Raw genomic sequence first — 23,774 nt, forward strand, 5'->3', positions numbered from 1 at the left:
AAACGTTTAGCCATAATTTGAATCCGCTTTATTAAAATCAAGTCATATTTTATTTATTTCTTATTCTTTATATTGTTCTCAATATTGTTAATTTTTTGTGCGCATAATCAAACCTCCCCCCCCCCCCTTTTTTTTTTCTTTGGATTTTCTGTAGAAGTGGTTAAACACTAAAACTTCCTAGTGTCCAGTTTTAGCAATAACTGACGTTCAGAAATTTGGCCGAGTCTAAAAAGAAAAAAAAAATTACAATTGTTCTCTAATTATGAAATACCTCAACATGTTGCTGCTGAAGTTAGCGTTGTAAAAAGCTCATTGAGATCAGTTCTTGCTTTGCGATTTCATCTTTGAGGGAGTACAGTAACAAATACAGAAATCGGTAGAGCACACGTAAGGCACATACGGTTTGCTTTTAGTCGGTTTGCATTAATTTTAGACGGAATGAATAAAATGTTTTAATCTCTGTTTTGGCTTTCAGAAACATCAAGCAGGACTCCGAAATAGACGTTATCAGTTATATTTTGATTGCGACTTTCTGCACGAAATCATTATTTACTTTCACAGCATGCTTGTGTTCGGAATTTGCATAGAACAATGAATATTAACCTTGTGCAGTACTCAGTGGCCATGTTCAATACCCAGACGCTAACCTTCCCCGTACGGTGAAATGTCACAAGTTTTACGCACTACAATGAGTAGCCAGTTGTGTTCATTTTCACAGCAGGTATTTCGATGGTTTATGAATTAATCAGGAATTACCGTAACGCTGACAGAAGTGAGCATCTGAAGCCGGCATGTCTCACGACTGAGCAACGACTAAGGATGGTGAGTTGTGACACTGAGTCACAACTCACCATCCGCAAAGCAGGAGAAGTAAGCTGGGAAATCTCAGCTTACTTCTCCTGTTTCTAGCTTGTCTAATACCCCTGCCACACAACAAAGTAAATTAAATTTCCATCGAACGTGATTGTGTGATCGCCGAGTCAGCGCGCGCTCCTCCTTCCAAAATGCCCTGCGCGCGCGAGGCTCGTAGTCATGGCGAGCTGATTGGCCGATCACAAAATCTAATTCCATGGAAATGACATTAACTTTGCCGTGTGGCAGGGCTATTATTTTTTTTTTTTCACCACTGACTGTCTGAACTTTGTGTTATATACGCCGACGGGAATCTCCATGGAGTCGTGTTTAGTCCGCCGCCAGAGACTCCTTCCTTAACGTCCCTAAGCACGTCATGCTTGGAAACTACACTTGAGAACAAACTTGAGCTCAACTTACTGGCCCAGCACACAGTTTTTATCAAGGCGTGGGAGGCGATTCTGACCAAAGCACGTTTTATACCTCATCGCAGCAGCGCTGTGAGGGCTCAAGCCTGACCTCCGCAGATACAAGTCGCAAAATGCATTTTCACAAAAAATTAAAAAAAAATAATAATTAATAAATAAAAGTTTCAATATATATATTTTCTTTTTTTAAGCTGACAATTGTAAGTCGTTTTGATCAAATCTGCGAATGGCTGCCACTGATAAAACTGGGCACAATCAACTTCGAACGTAAAAAGCTCGAGCAGAGGAATGGAATGCATAGCTGCAACAACACAGACTACCGGTTGCAGATTTTGTCTCATGGTTTCAAACAGCAGAGAAATACAGACGAGGAGAGATAAAGAGTATATATACTAACTGATATAAACAAAAATACGTAGCCCGGCTCAAATGTCCTAACTACCCCCCCCCCACCCCCCCCCCCCCCCCCACCCCGAAAAAAAGAAAAGAAAAAAAGAACTTGAATAACAAAATGGCTAACGGGGCTAGTCGATTGCTGTCCATTCAGAACAAAGCGCCTCAGAAAAACGGGTATGAAGCGAATGCGCTTTATTGATCAGAAATGCCCCCCCGGGCAATCTCGCTGTTCACCGTAACCGATGCCCGTGCGCACCAAATCTCTCAAAACTTTTTGGGAAGCTTAAAACAAAACAGAGAGAGAGAGCTATTCGAGGGGTTCAATATAAGTCTCGCAGGAGAGGAAAGGTGCGGGACACATTACCGATAAGGAATTCGCCTTCTTAACCGAGGAGGGAGATTGTGCTTATAAATAATTGTGTGTTTATAAAACTTTCAGCTCTAAGCAGCACTCTGCGCTGTCTTGTCTTCACTGTCCTCCTTTTTCTAAGGCGCGTTCATCTGAATGAAACATTCGTAGCCTGTAGCGCTGGAACAGCGGAGTAGTATAGGGGCAGACAATCTTACCTAGGGGGCAAGTACACACAGACTCTACTCCCCCTCTCCATCACAATTTTCCGTCGCCTCTTCATCTCCCAAGCGTTTCCAACCCCTCTGCCCTCATCATTAAAAGGCTAAAAAGGCTTCCAGTAAAGACAACGTTCGAAACTACCTTTTTGCCTATCCAAGTGCGTGCAGCCGTGTTTGAACACTACTACGGAAAATACAACAAAAAAGGGGGAGTTTGATTAGGCTCGCAGAAAGTTAACATTATTGGGAACAATAAAAATAATAAGAAATATATAAAACGGACTGTTTTAATAAAGCGAGTTCTCACTATAGCTAAGTTCATTTGTTGACGACATTAAAAAAAAAGTATACAAATTATATTTTTGAAAATAAATTAAACTATAAATAATTGAAACCAGTCGATACGACATGTATATGCCTACATTCGCATAGCATTTAATAAAGGAAAGAAACGATAAATCCTAAGATACAGGCCGTTACCCATATGACTGTAGCGGCAATTAACCTAACGCCTTCACACATCTCGCTTTTCTTTTTCATAAAGGCGTGGGTAAATATTCCCAACATTTTCCAGAACGATAACACTGCCTCAGCCAATACTTTGATATATAATTGTTTACACACAACCCATCAGTTTACAACTTAAAGGAACTCTATACAAAAGAAGTCCTGAGAAAATGCACCAGTGATGTCAATCAGGAGAGCTGTTTTCTTTTTCCAAATATGTTTTGTTAAGTTTTGAATTCCCGGAGTTAATTTTGAGAAAAGCACACGATGAACTTGAAGGTAACGAAGCGTGGCTCCCGTTCCGAGTCGGTATTAACTAAGAGAATGTTTGAAGGCAGGAGGGAAGAAATTAACGTAAGCCTCAAATAGTCTCTCCTCGTCCTTATTCGCTTACCACGCTCCGACGGCCGCTTCGGTTGCGGTGCGCTTCGACCCTCGAACGTTTGAGGTAAACATTGAGTTATTGGGGAGCTTTAGTAGACCGTTTCCGCAGCCCGCTGAGCACCGGCATAGCGCTCCGTAATCCGCCAGGAGACCTTGAACTATGCAGACAAGGCTGGCAGCGCGCACGCGCAGCTGCGGCGTTTTCTCTACGGATACCGTAGCGGAGGAGTAAAACGATCTACTACAAGTCCCTATTGCGTCGCCTATCCCATAACGCAGCGCCTGGTGCGAAAGATCGAGCGGAGGTTTAAAAAACATGAATTCGAACCCCACCATTGCCGGAATTTATATGAACGGGATTTGTGCCGCCGTGCATTAATGCAATTTCGTGCTGCAGATTAGGAAACAAAACAAAAATCTTTAGGCTGGGATGCAGCCGTGTTAAACTCGCCGAATTTTCTTTTACGGTGGAGATATCAGGCACCTTTTTAGATGAGACTTCAGGCTGTTTAAAGATCATGGAACAAGTTTTACTAATACGTCAGTAAACTTGTGATATTTGAGCACACCCACTATAAGAAATATCCCATATAATCTCTCTGTGAGCTTACTCAGAAAGGCTCGGTGCCGTGAAAATGTCGTATTATCAGAACCAGAGCGCGCGCGTACTTGGGTAAGGACACTTTCGCTAAAATGTCTGAAAAAACAATCCAGGAAACTCTTATTGGTTTTAACACAACTAGCAAAGGAAGTCGTTTGAATTTCATGTGGTATTATTGAACGCGCTACTAAATAAGAGTTCAAAATGCGCGTGAAAATACTGAGAGCACGAATCATTGCGATTAATGGATGGAAACTTGCGGAAGATAAGGGCACATACATTTTCCAGCTCTAACATTATTCGAGCGACGTCATCTGCTAACGCCTTCCTAAAGCGCGATCCAAACCAATGCGCTTTTGTGCGCGCGTAGGCCGTGCGCTTCCTGCAGAAATTGCGTATTTCGCGACGTCACACTGATTCGTTGCGTCTTCCGGGTGAGCACAAGAAAGTTGGATGATTTCAACTTTTTCTGAAGGTGCACGAAAACGCTCTGTGACGTAGAAGGGCGCACCTCTCCCGGCCAATCGGTAAAAAGCACTAGTTCCGGCTCCGCGTTTCTTCGTCGTCTGGCGCAGATGCCCTCCGCTATAGCCTGAACGCGCACCGCCCTAACCAACGCGCATGGTTGGGATTAAGAACGCACCCCCGCGCATACATACGGTGGAACCCTTTCGCATATACAGACACCCTCTCCGCTGAGCCTCGCTTTCCTCTGTAACCATCTTCAGACGTCACAGTCCCGCACGAGCGACATTGTGAGCACCTAACCTTTGAGTGTATTTCTTCTTTATCGACGATTCTTTTTTTTTTTTTTTTGAGCATCGGTAATATGAAGGATTACAAGCTATGAAAGGCGACACGAAACGATGCCAATCTGTTCCAACGGATACTCGAAAAAAAAAAAAAAAAATTCATAGCGTGAAGGAGGCATACAGCCTGAACTCGACGACTCGAGAGGAAGAGAGAGTCCTTGACGGAATGGGCACGTACCTGTAGAATGTATCCGCGCACGTAGTCCTCGTAGGTCCATCCGAAGCCGTGCAGGACGTGGATGACTTCGTCGTGCGGCAGGACGCTGAGCAGCCGGTCCAGGAGGATCTTGAGCCGGATCGGCACGGCGTGGCTGCCGTACAGCACCAGCGACGCCATGTCGAAGGCACTGCTCGCCTGCACCAGCTCGGGCGCCGTGCCGACCACCATGCTGCCGCCGCCGCCGCAGCCGCTCTGCACGTGTTGGTGCGGCTGCTGCGGTCGCCGGTGGCCCAGCTTGTCTAGGGCTGCGCAGAGAACGGGGAACGCTTGGGGTCACACACTTCTCTTCGATTATGCGGAACGGGATTTGCCCTGCCGGAGCTTTGGCCTATACCCTATATGACTCTTGAATCGACACCCTAAAGGAGCGGTAACACCGCGAGTACATCGTACAAAAAACAGTCTGGACTCTACATACAGTCTGTCGCGTGTTTCTTCCTCGTATGACGTCCCATTCACATTGGCCAAACGAAAACTGACAGCGGACATGTTCGAAGCACACATGTATGTGTGAAGCAAACCCACTTCCATACGAACCATACATATATGTCTGAAGCAAACTCTCTTCATTCGGATATGCCTGAGGCGCGTCCAGAGAGAATTCTGCCAGCATGTCCGCGGAGAAACTCCGTGTCTTCTGTATGATGTATGAACAATGTGAGAGCGTCTTAAATAAAGATCATCGGAAATTTGCGTGCATTTCACTTAATCGGGTGTCTCATCTACAGCTGTGACGTCAGACGCCTATTCAGGGAGACTATTTTTTTCGTCTGTATAAACAATATATACATGGCTTTATCCGAGCGGCAGAAAATAGCTTCGTTTTTGTTTTGTGTTCTTTTTTTTTTATTATTATACTGTTTTTGCTTATATGCGAAACAATGCTTTTTAGAAGGAGATCGCCAGATTTCCGGATTTCAAGCATAGCGTGTTTCGAATTTCTACTTTTCTTCGCGGTGCTACTTTGTGGTATATATATATGTATATAGGACCTGATCAAGAGCGGTCCCCGCTCTGAAGCTCGTCTCATAAATACGTTTAAAGCCTTTACCTTCTTTTTTCGAAATATTAATATACGTGATCGCAAAAAAAAAAAATCGCATGTGCAAAGAAATGGCAGTTAGTGAAAGCTAACAGCTTGCACAGTGTGAACAGAACACGTCTGTCTCGTCTATACCTTGTTTCAGCTTAAGTCCAGACGCAGCCGCCACTACGAAGTAATGGGACCAATCAAACTGCGTGAAAAGCGCTAATCACTATGAATTTTCTGTTTATGGTTGGTCCAGCGATGATAGAATACGCACAGAAACACGAAGAACACCATGACGGTGCGCTTTTGACGCTGTCTGATTGGTTCAATGAGCTCGTAGCCTAGGCTGCGTCTGGACTGAAGGTGAAACGAAGCATAGTAAATGTTTTGCTTCTCTAAAAAATAGATATTTATCAAATTTAATGGTCGCCAGTTGGCATTCGAGGAACTTAAGCACGTGATAATAAAATCTCTTCCTCATGAAACAAGCTAAACATGACCAAAATGCGACAGCGTCGGTGGAGTTTCTCGAAAGGTAAAACAAATACATCATAACAAGAAAAGACGAGAAAAAAAAAATAAAAGAGTTATCCGTATTCGCGTGTTCACGATCTTTTTCCCCCTGGAGGGTTTTTCTGCTTGTTTTGTGTTATTGACTAAATAGACCTTTGAACATTCTAGAAAATACTCTTGCGTCATCTCTTCCACTCAGCGAGCGGAAAGCCAATCGCTGGATGAAACTTCAAAAAAGAAAAAAAACTATTTTTGAGTTTAGTTGTTATCACAATCTTTAGAAACAGAAATGAAAACTGTACTGTGAGGCTAACCGTGACGTTTTACTTGATCAAATGTCCCGGTGCCGATGACATATGAGAGAAATAACTTTTTATTGTGTAGCCTTATCATAGAAGCCCCCGCCCCGGTCTATCGCAGTATACACAACGTTTCCGCGTACACGTTAAACATTTTTTTTTAAAATTATATGTGCCAACAATTAGAGGTTATGACGCAGCTGATCGTAGATTTAGAGCCGCCGCACCAGCCTTTGAAGTAGCCTAAAGCCGAGGTCCCGCCGCTGATACATCATACAAAGGACAGTGTGCGTACAAAATCGAAAGCGAGTCACCGCGAGATTTGTGCTTCGAACTTGGCACGCCGCATTCGAAGTCCCGATATTCCGGTGACTCGTGCGTTGCAGACTGTATCTTGTACGATAAGGCCCCGGTCATACTGCCAACACATTGCGCAAAGGACAGTCTGTAGACAGTAGGGAGTTTTAGGGAATCGTTTCTGCACACCCAATACGGTACGATGTTCCCTTTGATACGAACTGCGCATCTGCTACCGCAGAAGACTCGCAGAAGCGCAGTTCGTACCGGAGGGCCCATGGTACCAGATCGGATGTGCAGAAACGGTTCCCTAAAACTCCCTACCGCCTGAAGCGAGTTTGTATGATGTATAAGCAGTGTGACTGTGGCGTAAAGCATCGCTCTGAGCCGATTATTCTTACGCCACGAAGGAACCAAGTTACTTTCGCGCAATGAAACAGAATGTCAGTCCGCGAGCCATATATGCGTACCGTTCGAGATATTCGCTCCGCCGTTGCAAACTCCTGGAGTGCGAAGGTCATCCGTTACCGGTGCCGCGCGCACAGCGTGCCCAACGAACGGCTCGACGCGTTCTCCGAGATACACGAATGACAAAGCCAGGCGGAGAAAAAGCCCTCGATAGATAAAGGACAAAGGAACAAACGAGCCTCGCCTCGATTACTCGTCGTGTGATGCGCAGCGACAGTTCATTGTGACATTATGATGCCAACGGGGCCGTTCACGTCATATAGAACCCCGCTCTACGCGTGACAGCAGTTCCATCAAGAGATTCCTCGGGGCTCGAGGGTAGAACGCACCGCGATTGTCCAAAGTGTGTGCGGAACTAAAATGTTATAACGCCAGCTGGGAAATCTTGGGTGCTATCATTTTTTTTTTCTATTCTTTTGTCTATTATGAATACAAAACTAAAAAAAAAAAGCCCGAGTCTCACGTTGGTTCCGATTCGTGTAAAGACATATCGAAGCGAATGGAATAAAATGTAATCGTGCGACTTGAGCACGTAGCAAAAGGTCACAGTATAGGGTGTAGTTAGCCCCGATCATCTCATTGGCAGTGAAGAGCCGATTACGTAACTAGAGCCTTTGGTAAGAACAATTAGGAACCGATAGACCGTTTTCAAAGCCTCTTCGAGCAACATTGCCACTCGCTATTTCACGGGAACGAACCGTACGCGACTGGCTCCGGGTGCTCGCCGAATGCTGACACATCTCCCTGTGTCCGATGTATGCTCAAAGTATTTGTGGTCAGTCAGTGGTGAACTCGGATGATAGGCGCGCGGCGGCTATTAGACTACTCTTGAAAAGGGTATATTACGACGTAACAGACGGTGTCTTAGTTAACATCGTTCGAATCTTCTGAAATTTCTTCAGTTTATCACAGGGTGTCTATTGTCTGAGTTGTTATGCTGGTGCATTTGAATCAGACGCCTCGAATGGGATTGGCAAAGAAAACGCGACATGCATGCTGCAGCCTACGCTCCTGCTTTCTCCGAAGAGCAAGGTTTAACATAGCTTAGCGCTCAGTCAAGACAATAGCGACGCCTTTTCAGCAGATCGACGCCGAAACTAAACTTGCGTCATTTAACTACATAAAAAAAAAAAAGATCCTGCGTTCCCTTTACACGGTACGCGCAGAGAGCCCTTTATAGAAATCTACGCAAGAAGTCTATCAAATGACGAAGTTAAAGTACTCAGTGAAAGACGAACTTATGACGCCTTGAAACAAATGTGCGATCCGCCCAAGTATAGTGTGAGCATGAAGTGTCCCAACGGCGGTGGCGTATTTGTACTAAAACGTAGCCTCAATATCGTGATTAGCCACATCCTTTACGTAGATCACAGTGATCGTTTCTCCGATGGCAGGAAGAAAAACAAAAAATTGGGATGTGTGTATGTTTATACAGCCTAGACCTTAGTCTGCCTCAACGGGCGACTTAATTGTCTCCTAGCTGTAGATGAGAAATTTAGGCAGTGCAATACAATCGCTAGCCTGTGCACCTTTAACGTGCATCACGCAGTAGTGATACATGACCGCACGGCGGTATACGATAGCCATCCAGATCGAAACAGGCAGGTGTGGGTGTGCGCTAGCTCACTCAGCCACCGATCCCCCCCCCCCCCCCCACCCCCCCCCCTTCCCGATGACAGGAAGCTATACGGGGGGACTGCGCCGCTGCGTTTCAAGCCCTGGGCATGAATGCCTCCGGGTTGGGAGACGTCTACTTGGACTGGGCTACCTCCTGGAGCCCTCTGACTTCACCGACGTGAGCGACCGCACCACCAGACCCCGCAAGGTCACCTCGGCTCGATGGCTGACTGACTCACCTGAACCGTCAAACTTCAGAAACTCGGGCACCTAGTTTTCGCGACTATCTGAAGAACACCCCGTGCTCATCAACTGCATATTATATCATCACATAATCATCATCACACTTAGACGCGGCACAGCGGGCCTTTATGGTATAAGCGCTGTTGCCTTTCTGTGGTGCCGCGGTTCTTCAGCCAAATAATAATAATAATGAAAATATGTTAATATTATTAGTATCGCTATTATTATTATTATTATTATTTATTTTGTCGTTTACAGTCGCTATAGCTATGCTTGATTTTTCCATTGTAGGGTGGCATCACAAAAGGCTCTTATTGTCTTTGATGTGCCCGTTTTCTTAACTGTGGGAATACATTTATAATTATTATTATTATTATTATTATTATTATTATTATTATTATTATTATTGTCGTTGTTGTTGTTGTTGTTGTTGTTGTTGTTGTTGTTGAAATGTCAACGATCCTTTTCCGAATGATCAAACCACATAACACAACCAGGGGCTTTAATGAAACCGCCATAAGTGTGAAAACGGTTAACTGACTAGCGAGGAACGGCCTTGCTGTATAATGCAAATAACGCCGTCGTGCGATCGATACCAAGCAAAAAAAAAAAAAACCTAATCAAAACAATAACTGCACTGGGCAGTTAACCTTCGCCCGGTCGCGGCGTCTTTCACCGAGGGGTGTCTCGGAGTCTGCAGTCTGCGCAGATGAGATGACGCCACAAGGAAAATTTCTGACGGGACTCGGAGGGAGACATCGACGGCAACGAGTCGCCATAATTGCCGACGCGAAACGCGATCATTGAGAGATTAAAGTGGCGTCTCGCCAGCGCCGTACCTGGCCGATGCCCGTCGCCGATCGGCAAAGACTGATCGTGACGACGTCCAGATGCGCGTCCCCACAGCTTTCAAGGCCAGACGCTGTGGCGCGGCGATCCGCGTTTCATTAAATAATTACTTTTAATTGACTCTCGATTGATGCTCGAAGCGGAAAGCTGCCGATCGCGACGCGGGCCGGTGCCAATTAGCGAACGTAATACGTGCCGCAACCCGTGTCGCACGAGGACGGCACGGACCGAACGCAAGTACTATACCCTTACGCGTAAGGAAAAACAAAAGAATTCAATGGCACAGGTTACTTTTAGTAGTTCAATACTACATTAAAAAAAAATCCTGCACACAACTAACACGCAGTTCCTCCTACCCTATTGCTCAGCCCGTGTTCCTACGCAGCGGAGGAAGGGGGGAAGGGGTGTGAGAGAAGGAGCACTGTTATCACGCCGTTTCACCCCCCTCCCCTTTCCCTCATCCCTTCGTGCGACGCAGCGTCATTGGTCGCGCGCGCTATGACGTCAAAAGCAGCATCAGGGACCAACGCCAACACGAGCACGCCAGGTGAGCATTGTTCCCACTTAGAGTCCGAAAGGCTACTATGGAAAGACGCCACTGACGGCAGCAAGTGGTGCTTCTATTTAAGCCGACAAACCCAGTGGTCTAGCGGGTTCGTAACGTAAAATTGCCTCCGTCTCAGAGACTCCATATTTTGATACAAAAGGGTGCATATGAGTGGGCAGGGGTACGACGAAACTGACGTGCAGGAGTTAATGGCGGCGCTCTTTGGTGGCGGGCGTTCGTGTGGGCATATGGGCAGGGGTCGTGCCAACAGTCGCACCATTAACCGGGCGGGGTATAATCTACACTAAACGGAGCTGTTGTTCTGGGGGTTAACAGCCGCACGAGAGAGCGCTGCTACATAATTAGAAACGGGGACTTGGAGTGAGTGGAGAGACAGGTCCGGTTGCCAAGAATTCCACAGGCTCCTCTCGCGATATTGAAGCTCTGCCAGCACGGAGCACACATAGCGTGGTACTATAGTGGTTAAATTTTGAAAGGTTCTTTACTCTTCATCACAGATTACAAAAATATTGAGTGTAGATATTTTTTTTTTTTTTTTTTGTGACAAGTCAGCGTATATGGGTTCGTTCGATCAGCCCTTTTATTTAAACCGTTCGATTGACTCCTTCGTTAAACAATCATAGTTTGAAAAAGGCATAAAGTTGGTCCTGTTTTATTATAGCGCACGCACTATAAAAATGATAACCTGTATAAGTGTTCACACTTTCATCATGACAGTAGCCGTGACTCTGAGCTTTCTCTAAAAAATACTGTTTGAGGTATTGCGGATACCATCCAGGAACGGGTTCGGGCATAAGCTAGTACATTTGACTATTTTGTTTTCGCTGAAAACATTTGTTCACGGAGCTGCGATGCAGTCATGAAAGAGGGCGCGAGCCATTATCGCTTAAGAAGTGTGTGTCTTCTTTTCGACACAGTAACGAAGATTCAAAGCGAGAATGGCAAAACTTCAATATCAAATTGGCCCAACAAGCTGAAACTTAAACTAATCGCGTTTTCGTTTCTTTACCGACCAGACATCCTAATGTAATTGGTTACGACTTCAGATATAACGTATATTTTCTCTCGTCGCTGCCGCTGGCCGCTCCAAGTGCGCAGAACCGGAAGTCAAAGGCAGAAAATTCGAGGGAACCTGTGACATCATGAAGTGTCTTCGGATGCGGTCTAGTGACACATATTTCGAGAAGATACATTTACGATTTTATCGTAGATTATCAAGCTTAAATATCTAGAATGATCTTATTGTATTGTCTACACCAAACCCTAAAAACAAATCCGGTCGTAAAATAACTCTTAAGGGTTCTTCGGCCTGTCCACATTTTGCACCCTAAAAGGTTCTCTTCTGCACCGCCTAAAAGTGCTTTTCGTGAAAAAAGCTATTCGGGATTCTTGTAAGCTCCTGTTTCAATACAAAACAGTTTCTTTTTCTTTTCTTCTTTTCTTTTGTTACCAAGAGGCAATTGCCCTTGAGGAACCGTTCTTCACGAGCTGAAATAGTTCTTTGGGTGTCGTAAAACCTTTCAAAAACTGATTTTTTTTTTTCTTCTTCTTCTTAAAGTGCACTTTTTGATATACTGAAAGCAAGTACGGAATGGCGGAGGTCAAAATGAACAGCGTATGACTAAACAAAACGCAGTTGCCCTTTTTCCGTTGTTGCCGGTTTCTGCCCTCGCCCGTGCCTACGCGCTGAACGTTCCACGCGAGATTAGGCTTGAGACTAGCCATTCTTCAAGTAATTTCAGTTTCTCGAAGGACCGTGATGGCGGCTGCGGTTCATGTACGCACGTTCCTTCGGGGTGAAGGAGCTTTCTACTTTAAAAATTCTGCTCGCTGACGAAAAACATCGAAAGTATAGTTCTTCGAAGATAGAGAGATACTCATACCACACGCAAATTAATCTTTACAAACCAGCTGTTTTTTTTTTGTTTTTTTTTTCTTTAAAGCACCACAGCTCTGAACATAGATGGTGGTAGTTTCCGTAAACAATTATGAATACAAATAAAATACAAAGTGCTTTTACATCCAGAACCTTCCCGTTAAAAACCTATGAGTTGGCTTTTCTCCACAACACGCCAGAACACTTCACGGCGAACCATACTAGGATTGTAGCGAATGATGAAGCACAAATGCAACGTATGCAGGAACAACGAACGTGACGCTTACTTGCTCACTGTTTTTAAATATGTGGCATTTCTTTTTCCCGATGCAATCATATTATGAGCTTCATCATTCGCTGGGATCCTTCCATTTTTCGCCATGAGTGGTTTTCTCCGTGTTCTGCAGGAAAGTCAACTGACATACTTTTCTTTTTTTTTTTTTTTTTTACTGTGATACGAACTTTTTGCGATGAGGAAAGGTCGGCTGGTCACATTCGCGTGCATGCCTAATCCAAGGTGGTTCGCTCGAACCCCATTTGCGTCCGTTGACGACGCATAGAATACAAATAATGGTCGCCGATTCGCGACATGCCACAGCACGGCGCAAAGGTAATCTAGCACTTGAGGCGTGCAACCCTAAGCACACTTTTTTTCGGTTTCGGGGGAGAACACGAAAGGGAATCAAGCCAGGCGCACCCAGTTTCGAAAGGTATCTTTCTAAAACGAAGACGTGAAACGTCTCGGACGCCCAGTCATTACTCCGCGTAGGGCGCAGCAACAGCACAACGGGCGCGCGCTTTCCTCGGCCGTTTGACAACAAGGGCCCGGTTCGCGTGCCGTCACGGGCTCGCGGGTCGCACACCAGACTCGCTGCAACCCTGGTCACGCGGTGGTTCACGCGGCCATACGCCGCCGCGTCTATCGGAGAGGCGACTCGCATGTTTCTCAAGAGAGTCCCTTTTTTTCCGCCAACGTGGAGCGGATCGTATACAAGTTCTCTCTGGTGCCCCGGAGCGGCACTGAGCGCAGCGTTTGGGACGTTTGGTGCGAAACGCGCCGAGTGGTCGTTGCTGTAGCCGGCAATGGGGAACGTACGCTGCTGCCGAATTTCTCTCGCGTCACTTCGTTTCGTCTTCGCTCCACAGATATTTTTTGTTGTTGTTTGTTTCCCTTTAAACGTTTCCACGTCCTACATGCTATATGCAGCCGAATATAGATGGTACCTGTGCCCTTCCATTTTGTTTGCCGTTATATGGCGAAAGGTTTTACCCATTGGGGACAGTTTTGCGTCGCGGCTGAGTGCAATATGAAAGACATGCAGCATTAAGTTTGAAAATGCCTCCAATGTGCGAAAACGCCTGAAAACAAACCCACCCCCTTACGAAACAAACAAAAAACCAGGATTGATTTCTATGTTGTGATGAATAATATAAATTGGTTTATCAGACTGCTAAGTGTGGAACAATAGAACAAAGAAATCATAAATAATCGGAAGATTCACGCTAAGAACTTAGAAAAACTACACATATAACAGACACTGGTAACACCGGACTCATCGCCCGAACGTCAAAATAAGACGGCTTCACGAGAAAGGGGGGAGGTTCATTCGGTTTCCAATGGCCGGCTTCCGTTGCATCCTCCTTTCCATCCATATTCACGTTTAAAGGCCATGAAAACGCGGCATTATAAACCTCGCGCCACCGCACTGGGTCAAAACCGGGAGTATTTATACATCAAGCAATGAACAATGTAGTAGAATTAGAACTTCAGATCAAAAAAGGCAGGCTATTGTATTTCATACTTAATTATGTCACCATCAACAGCTAGCGCCCTTATCATTTGTTCACAAAACGTCATGAAGTAAAGGGAGGGGGCAGGCTGCTTAGTTATTTTTTTCCCGACGCTGAAAACCACTGAGTGACGTGTCCCGACAGAGGGCAGGAATAAAACTTATCTACACAATTTGATATTTAAATAAGAAAACCAAAATTGGCAGGGATATCAACTGGGATTATTTTAGTATAAGTTTCGAAGAAAATGACACGTGACGTGGTCAAGTTTATAAGAAGGTTCAGCACAAACATTTGACGTTGAACCTGTGTGCTATAGTGTGAACTATTTTGTCATTTCCGCGAGATATAGTGTACTATTTCTCACTTCCACCTTTTGGAATATGAAAGTCTAGCGGAAACCGTCAACGGTATAGGTCTGTCTGTTCCTTCGTCTGGTCCGTGCACGCCTTGGTTTTAATTTTGTTTTCACTGACAAATTGATGTGTGCGGTCTGGTGTTTGTTTGCTACTGACTGCAGTGGAAGGAGATTTGGATAAAAGGGAAAAGAGTGACGAAGAATTCAAAATGCCGTTTGAAGTATTTCACTGTCCGAGCCTTACTAGCACCACAACTGGGCAGTATCGCGATACAAATGTATCGTGATAGAATTTTAGAGGTACTTTGGATTACCTCTATCTCTCTATCGAGACACATTTGAAAACTGTATTTGTATCTCAGAATTAGTTTGCCAGACTTAGGTAAATCGTTACATTTGTTTGCCGTTCTTACGATAAACTGAAGAGATAAGAACATCTGTTCGGTACAAGGTGCTTCAGAATTTATATGAGCTCGCCCTATAACATGATCCATCAAAGTCACCAACAATAAAATAAAATGAAAATTGGTGTAAAGAACGTTACTTGCAAGAACAACAGAATAACCTCCTGTCACAAAGTCCTCCACTCTTTCCAATTTAGCCGAGCCAACGCTGTAAACGAGGAGAAAATGTACGGTTCTGTTGTCCAACCTCCTCACACTGTTGTTGGCACAGAATCATATAAGACGACAGTTTGAGACGCTCCCTTACGAAAAAACAGGGTCCATTTCGTGCAGACGCCTCTTGTAAAACATGGCGCGAAGTCTTTACCGTTCAGTAGCTATGTGGTTCACCGGGGGTGACGTTTTTTTAGCGGCATCAATGATAAACAAAGAATTCGAGGTAAGAAAAAGTCCACAAAAGGACACGAAATAAGGAGCACAAGCATAAATTGCTATTTGCATTCGCCACGAACTACACCCTCCCCACGTAGCACCGCTCGGGATCAAATGCATCTGCATCTGTATTCCAGAATATTTTTTCGCAATTTTTGCAGAAGTACTTCAAAAATATCCCGTTGCATAAAATACAAATGTATCTCAGTATTTGAATTCCCGAATACCGTATCTTCCGGGCCACATTCGATGTATAGTCCGCAGGGGCAAATTTGGGGTAAAAAAAAAAAAAAGTTCTTGCTTAGACTGTCCGCACATGGTGCATAGTCCGCATTTGGTGCTTTAGTCGAGACGAAAATCTTCTCACACACGGCACACCTTGACAAATGTTTGCTTTCTTAGCTCACAATAAAGCTTGTATCAAACATAAATCATCAGTAACGTACTCTTTCATACACAAATTCCGCTACTTCTCGTTATATTGAACGATCTTGAAAGGAAAAAAATTATTGAATAGTCCGCACGCGTAAACAGTCCGCACAGCCTGAAATTTATACTTCTAAACATGCATAGTCCGCGGACTATAGCCCAGGAAGTACGGCACTTTTTGGAGTATTTCTGCCCAGCCCTGACTAGCACCCAACAGTAGCACTGTTTGTGCACAATGTGACTGATTGATCGACAGACGGAATTCCTCAGACTTTGCAGTACTGCCAACCGCTCCACTTTACCCCGCTACCCAGCAGCGCGTAGGCGTCCGGAGTCGGTGCTGGCGTAGTTGTCGGGGATTGTGTGCAGGCAATCATCGCCCCTCTGCCGAGGCCAATATACCTCCAAGAAGGACTCGCCGTGTCGTGGTGCGCGTGCATTGCCGAGAAAGGCGCTCTACTACTATACACACGGACAACAGAGCTTTGGCTCTCGCGCTGCACCGCGGCCATGGACGAGCTTTGCCTTAAGCTACTGCCAGTGCGTTTTTTTTTTTTCTTATTTTCTTTAAAAAAGATGTGTCAATAAAATGGGCACCAAGGGATGCATGAACCCCGCCGACCTGCCGTCGCGCGCTGAACACGCGTGGTAGACCGGCGGGCCATCGAGCCTTAGCGCTCTCGGCGCGAGACACAGTTTCTTTCTCGTGCTGAGAGCGGCGGATCGAGGGAGCGAGAAAACGACCAAAAAACCTTCCCATAAGTTTTCTTTTTAATTTGCACAAATTGCAGGCTGAGAAAAAAAAAATAACGACGAGAAAAACGTTTAAAACAGGATCTTGCTATCCTTACAAAAATGTACTCTGAACTTCAAAAAAAAAAAAAAAAAAAATCAATTAAAACGAAAAATAACATATATATATATATATTGTCAATATTCCTGAAAAACGTGAAGTTAATTACATTGTCATTTTTATGCTACCGTCACACATTTTATCCATAAAAGTACCTCCTAACGCCCATGGCGCTCCGATTATTTAGTTACCTAAATACGAATAATAGTTCATCTTTAACCTGGATTGAGAGAGGTGCATCGCCTTAATAGTGGTATGTATCGTGCTTCGCTTTTTATATTAGGGGAGAGAAAACCTGTTTGGGTGGAGGGGCTGATTGTACCACGTGCTTGACCAACAATCTCAATACGAACGCATACAGCCCGGAATCGACCTTGAACGCGGGATCATTGTAACTTATGTTTATGTGAAAACGGTTTTAAGATCCTCGTATCGTTCTGTGTGATAGTGTAAAAAAATCACAGGAATTCCTCACGTCTACGCCGATCGTGTCCTCTGCTGTTTTTCTTCTTTTTTGTTTTCATTTATGTGCGCATGCATCATGGATCCTGCAGTCACATCGTTCACCAGAAAATGAAAAAAAAAGGAAAAAAATGGGTTGGCTGTCTTTTATTTTTTTAATTGGAAACTGGAAGTAGCCGAGATCATGTTTGTCATATTTCTCCAACGAGTGCCGCAGCTAAGCTACACATAGCGCGTAACATGCACGATCAAAAGTCCGTGTAAGCTCTCCTAACCGTCGGACGATACCGAATCGGAAGCTCGCCACAGATCGAAAAATGCGGTACACGCTTCCCCTTCGCAGCTGCCGTTCGCCACAGCCACCAGCTGCACTTCGGAAGAGAACCCGACGGAAGGCAGAAGAAAGGTTACCTCGGACATCGGCGCTCGCTTTGCTCCCCGGTTCCGACAACTTGAGGTCTTCCTGGCGGTCCGCGGTCGCTGTGTTGGCTTCCCCGAACCCGTCTTCGGGCCTTCGCGGCGACACGCCACCCATGGGCGCCCCCGGGGAACTCAGCGACCGCATGGAGTCTTCGCCGGCTGCCGCCGCCACCGGCAGTCACTCGAGCAACGGAGGGTCCTCCTCACCGCTTGACTAGGACGCCTCGAAGACCTTCCGCAACGAGACAACAGCGACGTTCCTCTCAGCGGCACACATCCACGTCAGAACCGCCATGAACGGAACCGGATGTCCACAGCGTGCGATGTCCCCTGACTTACCAAGTCGGCACCGTTCGAAAGAAGACCTCGCGCGATCACCGATGCGATCACCGACGATTCTCCACGGAGACACCACCGATCACCACGTGTGAAGGGACGTGCGTTGGAGGCGCGTCGTCAGGCAGAGAAGCCACTCGCACGCAAGCACCGCAAGGGAGTTCCTCGGGTCTTCGGGAGGAGCGGTCCGGTCGGTCGCTCTGGGGCGTACGTCGTCCACGTCGCCCGCTGTCTGTTCCAGTGCCTGAGTCGCTCGTCCGTCTGGCCTGCTGTGCTTCTCTCTCTCGCCGCGGCGGCGGAATGGCTGCCCTCTCCCTGGGACTGCGCGACACTGTGCGTGTCTCCCGTTTCTTCTCACCTCACCGGGGGATCTCCCGGCCCTCCCTCCCACCCACCGGCTCTTCCCTCGCCCTCGGTGAACAACACACCCCGCGCGCACACGCCGCCGTCGACGCTGACTACTCCGGGTGTAGCGTCCTCTCGTCTCCCTCCTCGTGTACCGTCGTACACCTTCGGCTTCGGGCGACTCTCTCGACGTCGCGCATCCGGGATTGGTCGACGCGAGTCTCCAGCGTGGCTTCTCTCCCTCTCTGTCTCTTTCGCTTGTTCTCTCTCTCTCTCTCCCTTTCCTCTGCTCGTCTCTTTCCTTTTCTGTATCTCTCGCTTCTTTACGTCGTTGATCGCTTTATTTAGTTTTCTTTTTAATTTCCCCATTGTCGATCGCTATCGCCGGCGATTCGTCGCGGTCGTGCTGTCGTACGATCGTGTCGCTTGGGGACGGATCTCTCTGCCATCAGGCTGTCTTCGATATAGGATGGACGCCATCAAGGTGACTAGTGTTTTTGGTTATCTTGTAATAGTAAATTCTTTCGAGTTACCAGACAAAACATTTACTGCGTGTCTTAGAGTCCTCATTTGCTTCGGAACTGTATCTGTACTCCACTCTTTGAACATGCTGCGATACGGTCGAAGTGATGTCGCGTTTATGGTGCAGAATCATAAAAGTAAAGCGCCGTTCACACATTTGTAACCGAGTAGGACCAAGATACACAATACAGGTTTTTAAGCCTCTTGCGACGGCGTAGGACCGGAAGCGCTGCTGCGGAGCAGGTCCTACGCCGTCGCCAGAGGTTTAAAACCGATCTTGTCTCTCTCGGTCTTACTCGGCTACAAGCCTGTGAACGGCGCTTTAGAGTTATTCTATTTGTATTAGTATTAGTCTGCTTTGAGTTCCATGTAAGTAAGGATTCGTCTTATAAGTGACCAGCTCCTATTTCATGCACCAACAATATTGGTACATTAATCGCTACCGATCAGCTCAACCCGTGGACGAACGCTTTCGGTTTCTTTTTCCGTTATGTACCTTGAGTTTGAGAAAGCCTTCTCTTGTAACTGACTTCCTTTCTCTGTTTAAACTTCGGTCCATTAATGTCTCTCTCTCGCTCGCTTTTCATGTCCCAGTACAAACTGCAATGGAAGTACTACATTAACCTCTTGGCTTTCCACACCTGCTCACGACATACATCACTGAGCACAATCATCCTGAATGTTTCTGAATAACGTCACGCCCGTGTCAAACTGGCTTATGAACATATAATCCCCGCAAACGGCAACAAAGACGGACTCAATCCCGGCGTGACACGGCAATGGTGACGTCCCTGGTTTGAGCGATGGGCTCAGCCTTTCAAAGTTGGGAGCTGACCAACTATATCGAAAGAAAAATTGTGGCTGCCATCCATGGTCCGCCGCCTTCCGACGATACTCCCGCGCCGACCTTGGCCCAAGCAATAAAGGTGAACTCATCTTCTTCGAGCTGCTTCTCTGCTTCTATTTCGGCGGCGCATCGAAGAGCGCCAAGTTCGAACACAAAGGACGCGTTCCCCTCGAAGAAGCTTCGCCGCTTTCGCCTTCGGCGGATTTCGCTCATGACAGCTCGACCTTTGACCTACGTGATCTCGCGGCCATTGCGCGCGCGCCGCCGTTGCCGGACCGGAACTGGAGTGACGTTGAAAGGAGAAAACGTTCTCCCTCCGAGCACCAGACTACGGTCGAGCCGTGCGCGAAAGATTGGTTGCTGGCCTCCCAAAAATATCGAGAACAAAAAAATAAGCTCCAACAAAGTATTCGCGCACGAAACAAAAACAACAAAAAAGTGCCACAGTAAAGAAGGGCAAAAAAGGAGCGGTTCGTTTTTAATCGTTTTTCTCGGAACCCAAACCACCGACAGCAAGAGCGTTCACTTCACCGCCCTAAAACCCCGTCGAAAAAGTCAGTAACTTGTACTAACTGCTAAAGAAAATTGTGACGGAGGTCAGAAAACAAGGTTATAAGAGTGAAGGATGCATCTGACAGTAACTTGCGCCCCTTTCCTTCGAAGAAAAGAACAGAAGAAAGAAGAGACGAAGAGGAGAGCGGCGCAGCTGCTTATTAGCAGTAATAGTCATAATAACAACCGTAAACGTCGAAGGCCCGACGGATGGCAAAAACGACCCAAACTTTTCGAGTTGGTTTTGGTCTTGCTCAGCTAGGGGGAAACAAAAGGAGTGCGACAGCTTTCATGAATCGATTCCTTCTCAGCCGCACTTTCCTCCACCCCCCAGTGTGACAACCCCTTCCCTTCTTTCTCGCTCTTTTATTTTGAAAACGAGGAATACAAGGACACAAAAAAAGTTGGCTCTAATTTAGGAGAACTGCCTCGATCCGTCATTCCCGTGAACGAGTTCTATTTTCATTCGTATTTTTAGACCGACACCAAATGTTCCAGCTTTGTATAAAGCACCGAAACCGTACGGGCAAAAACTTGAAACAGCCGGGGTCGCGAACGAATGGAGGTACAGTTGTGCACGATAGGGGCCACAACACTCCATCTGCTCTTCTGCTATGACTGACGTCTCCGCAATCCCGGTTATCCCTCGATTCGTTACATGTGGAATTTCGTCGGTTTATTTGGATCAATCTAGAAGCACTCCATGCTCACGATTTTAGTGCGCATGCACGCCAACAAAAATACAAAAAAAAAAAAAAAAAACCAAATAACTTTAGTACTCAAAGGAGTAAAGAGACTAAAACCTAAGTTCTAGTCTCTTTACAGGTGCATTAAAAAGCAGAGGGAATACCCTCTCATATACCTTGCGACTGTACCAGAAACAAACACCTAGAGGTTCAGTACTCCGAAATCCTGCGAAGAAGCTGCAACCAAACTTGTTGACCGACTCTAAACTTAGTTCGTAACCAACGCAGCCTGGCCGAAGCAATAAAGGGAGAAAAAAAAAAATCCATAGCGATCGAACTAGAAGATGATCAACTAAAAACGAGGCTGTATGATCCGCGAAAGGAAGAAAATAAAAGTAAGTCCCAGGAACCGAATCCAGCAAGTCGTCACCGAGACAGCTCCGCGCGCTCTCCCAGGCCGCACGCACACGCTCACGCACGCTCCTGGCGGAACAAAAGTCACGCCGCTTGGAAGGGAGAGAGGGAGGGGGAAAGGAGGAGGGGGGCGAGAGGTAATCGTTTCGGAGCATCCCTGTAATTTGGTCCCTCCGAGCGAGTGGAGCCGCAGACCGACCAGGTGGGACATTTGACATTGATGCATGCTCGCCACTTCAACATGTCCGGCTTCTCTTATTCTTTTTTTATTTTTTTACTATTATTATTATTACCCGGTCAATGTTTCTTTTCTTCTGGGTCTCCGCGCGTACTTGCTCTGCCACGCTCAATTCGTTTGTTGGCTTCCTTGATTTTTTTTCTTTTTTTTTCTACTTTTTTTTTCTGCTTCTCGCCATTCCTCTTCGTGTCGTGATTTTTTGTCGCTCCTGTTTTGTTTTCCATTTCTGTCTAAGGTCTGAGAGTCAAAGTGAGGCGGGGGAAGGGGGGCAAGGGGGTCAAGCGGTTCTTTTTTTTTTTTTCCCTATTTTTTTTTTTTTTTTTTTTCTCCCGTTGTAGTTGGTTAAACTGGGTCCCGTACCCAGAGGACGCAGTATGTGCCACCTCGCGGTTCTCGCTGGTCCTTTTTTGTTTTGTTTATTTATTTTTTCTTTTCTGCCGTGCGGTTCTGCGAAAACCAATGTTTCCTTTGGCGGAACCGATTGGCGCTCTCCCGGGAACGAGTTATTGGAAGAGCCGCGCAACGCGTGTCGTCCCTCGGGGCGAAGTCGTGCAAGTGCTCGTCGCTCTCCGACTTGCCAGCGGGTGACTGTCCTCGGATGCAGAAAACCTTGGCAGCGATGTAACCACGAGATCGCTTTCCATGTCTTGTTTTTCTTAGGTCGCTCTTTAAGACGACAGCCTCCGACTAGTTGTGACTTCATCCGTAACAGTGAAGGTTGCGCTTATACTAATCGTCTGACTCACCGGATATCGCTGTCTGCACGCTCCTTCTTGGTGTCTCTATTGCAGTGAAAAATCCGACGTTTTAGGCCTGAACGGGTCGTGTTTTCGTCGAACAGCATATTGGTATCGAGAATTCGCCTTGCCACCTCGCACCGACCATATCGGAAATGTTTAAGTTAACTATATTACCGGTGTATATATTTATATATATAACTTTGTAAAACAAATTAGCAGTCCTGCTTTATATATATAACTTTGTAAAACAAATAAGCAGTCCTGCTTTTTTCGCTCTCATCACTTTGCCAAGATGTTTACGAAAAAATAATATTCAACACCGCCCCCCCCCCCCCCCCCCCCCCCCGCCCTCTTTCACCCCGTCCATTTATAGCAACATCTTCGTTTTCATTTTTCTGTCCTGCCCAAGAAACCCCTTTGAACAAAGTGGTTTCATTGTTTCCGCCATAGGATAGCGTCCCCACGCAACATACTTATCGTCTGCATTTTTTGACCAGACGGGCTATCGACTGCAGCCATAAATACAAATCAAAGATATTCCCCGCGTATATGTGTTCCAACTGGGTTGACGCTTGTACTTATTTCCCTAAGACAAAAAGTTTCAGAGGCAAAAGACGAGAACGCTACGAATGCGTAGAGATGTGACACCAAAAAAAGTTTGCATTTTCTTCTCTTGTTTTTACAGCCTTTTCTATATTGTGTTTAGGAGCGTGGGCGTAGATCTGCTGGTTGCTTCTAGTGTGCGTGCTTTCCTATAGCGGAGGCGCCTTCTAAAGCCAGAAACTGGCACTTATAGTTTCCGCAACGGTCCGCGGTATATAATGCACGCTTGGCAACGTATATACCTGTGCCGTGGGTCGCTCTCAAGACGTATATACTATATTTATCGTGTTCGGACATCTCAAAGTCCAAATGTGATTTGCCTCGACTCTCTGTAATTCTGCCCTCAGAATAACACGTCTCCCTTTGCGAGAGAGAAGAACCTTTTCCGTAATGTTAGACTGTGTCGAAAAAAGAGGTTATATTCCGAGAAACGTCGTCGTGAAGTCGCGAAACGCATGCGTGAGCATTCACCAAACTGAAAAGATTCGCTTCCTTTTTATTTATTTATTACTCGGTGCGCGTAGAAAGTCAGCCCAGATGTAGGTCCCCGCTATGGACGTAGTACAGCTACCAATACAAGAGTAGCGACACTTCAGCGAGCGTGGTGCTTAAAATCTTTGTTAACATATTAGGCGAAGCTTTACCTGAAATCGTAGAACACGCTTTTCCGTCCTTCAGAAAGGTTGAAATGTGCAGTCCGCGTCAGAACAAAAACAATGTCGACCGAGCTTTCTGACAAAGTGAAAAGCTAAAAAAATCCTAATCTCGAAGAAGAAAAAAATGGCGGCGCACACAAGAAAATTTGGGAATTC

General features: G+C 46.0%; 1 protein-coding gene across 1 annotated transcript in view; it reads right to left on the minus strand.

The window, feature by feature from the left end:
* LOC8030142 (zinc finger protein basonuclin-2) overlaps positions 1-23,774 on the minus strand; it is a 266,974-nt gene that overhangs the window by 44,527 nt on the left and 198,673 nt on the right. The window contains exon 3 of the mRNA XM_042291008.1: positions 4,729-5,015. Within this exon, the coding sequence (XP_042146942.1) occupies positions 4,729-5,015 (287 nt within the window). The remainder of the gene's footprint in view (positions 1-4,728; positions 5,016-23,774) is intronic.

The sequence above is a fragment of the Ixodes scapularis genome, unplaced genomic scaffold, assembly GCF_016920785.2.
Source record: "Ixodes scapularis isolate PalLabHiFi unplaced genomic scaffold, ASM1692078v2 PGA_scaffold1__304_contigs__length_218370807, whole genome shotgun sequence".
Lineage (NCBI taxonomy): Eukaryota > Metazoa > Arthropoda > Arachnida > Ixodida > Ixodidae > Ixodes > Ixodes scapularis.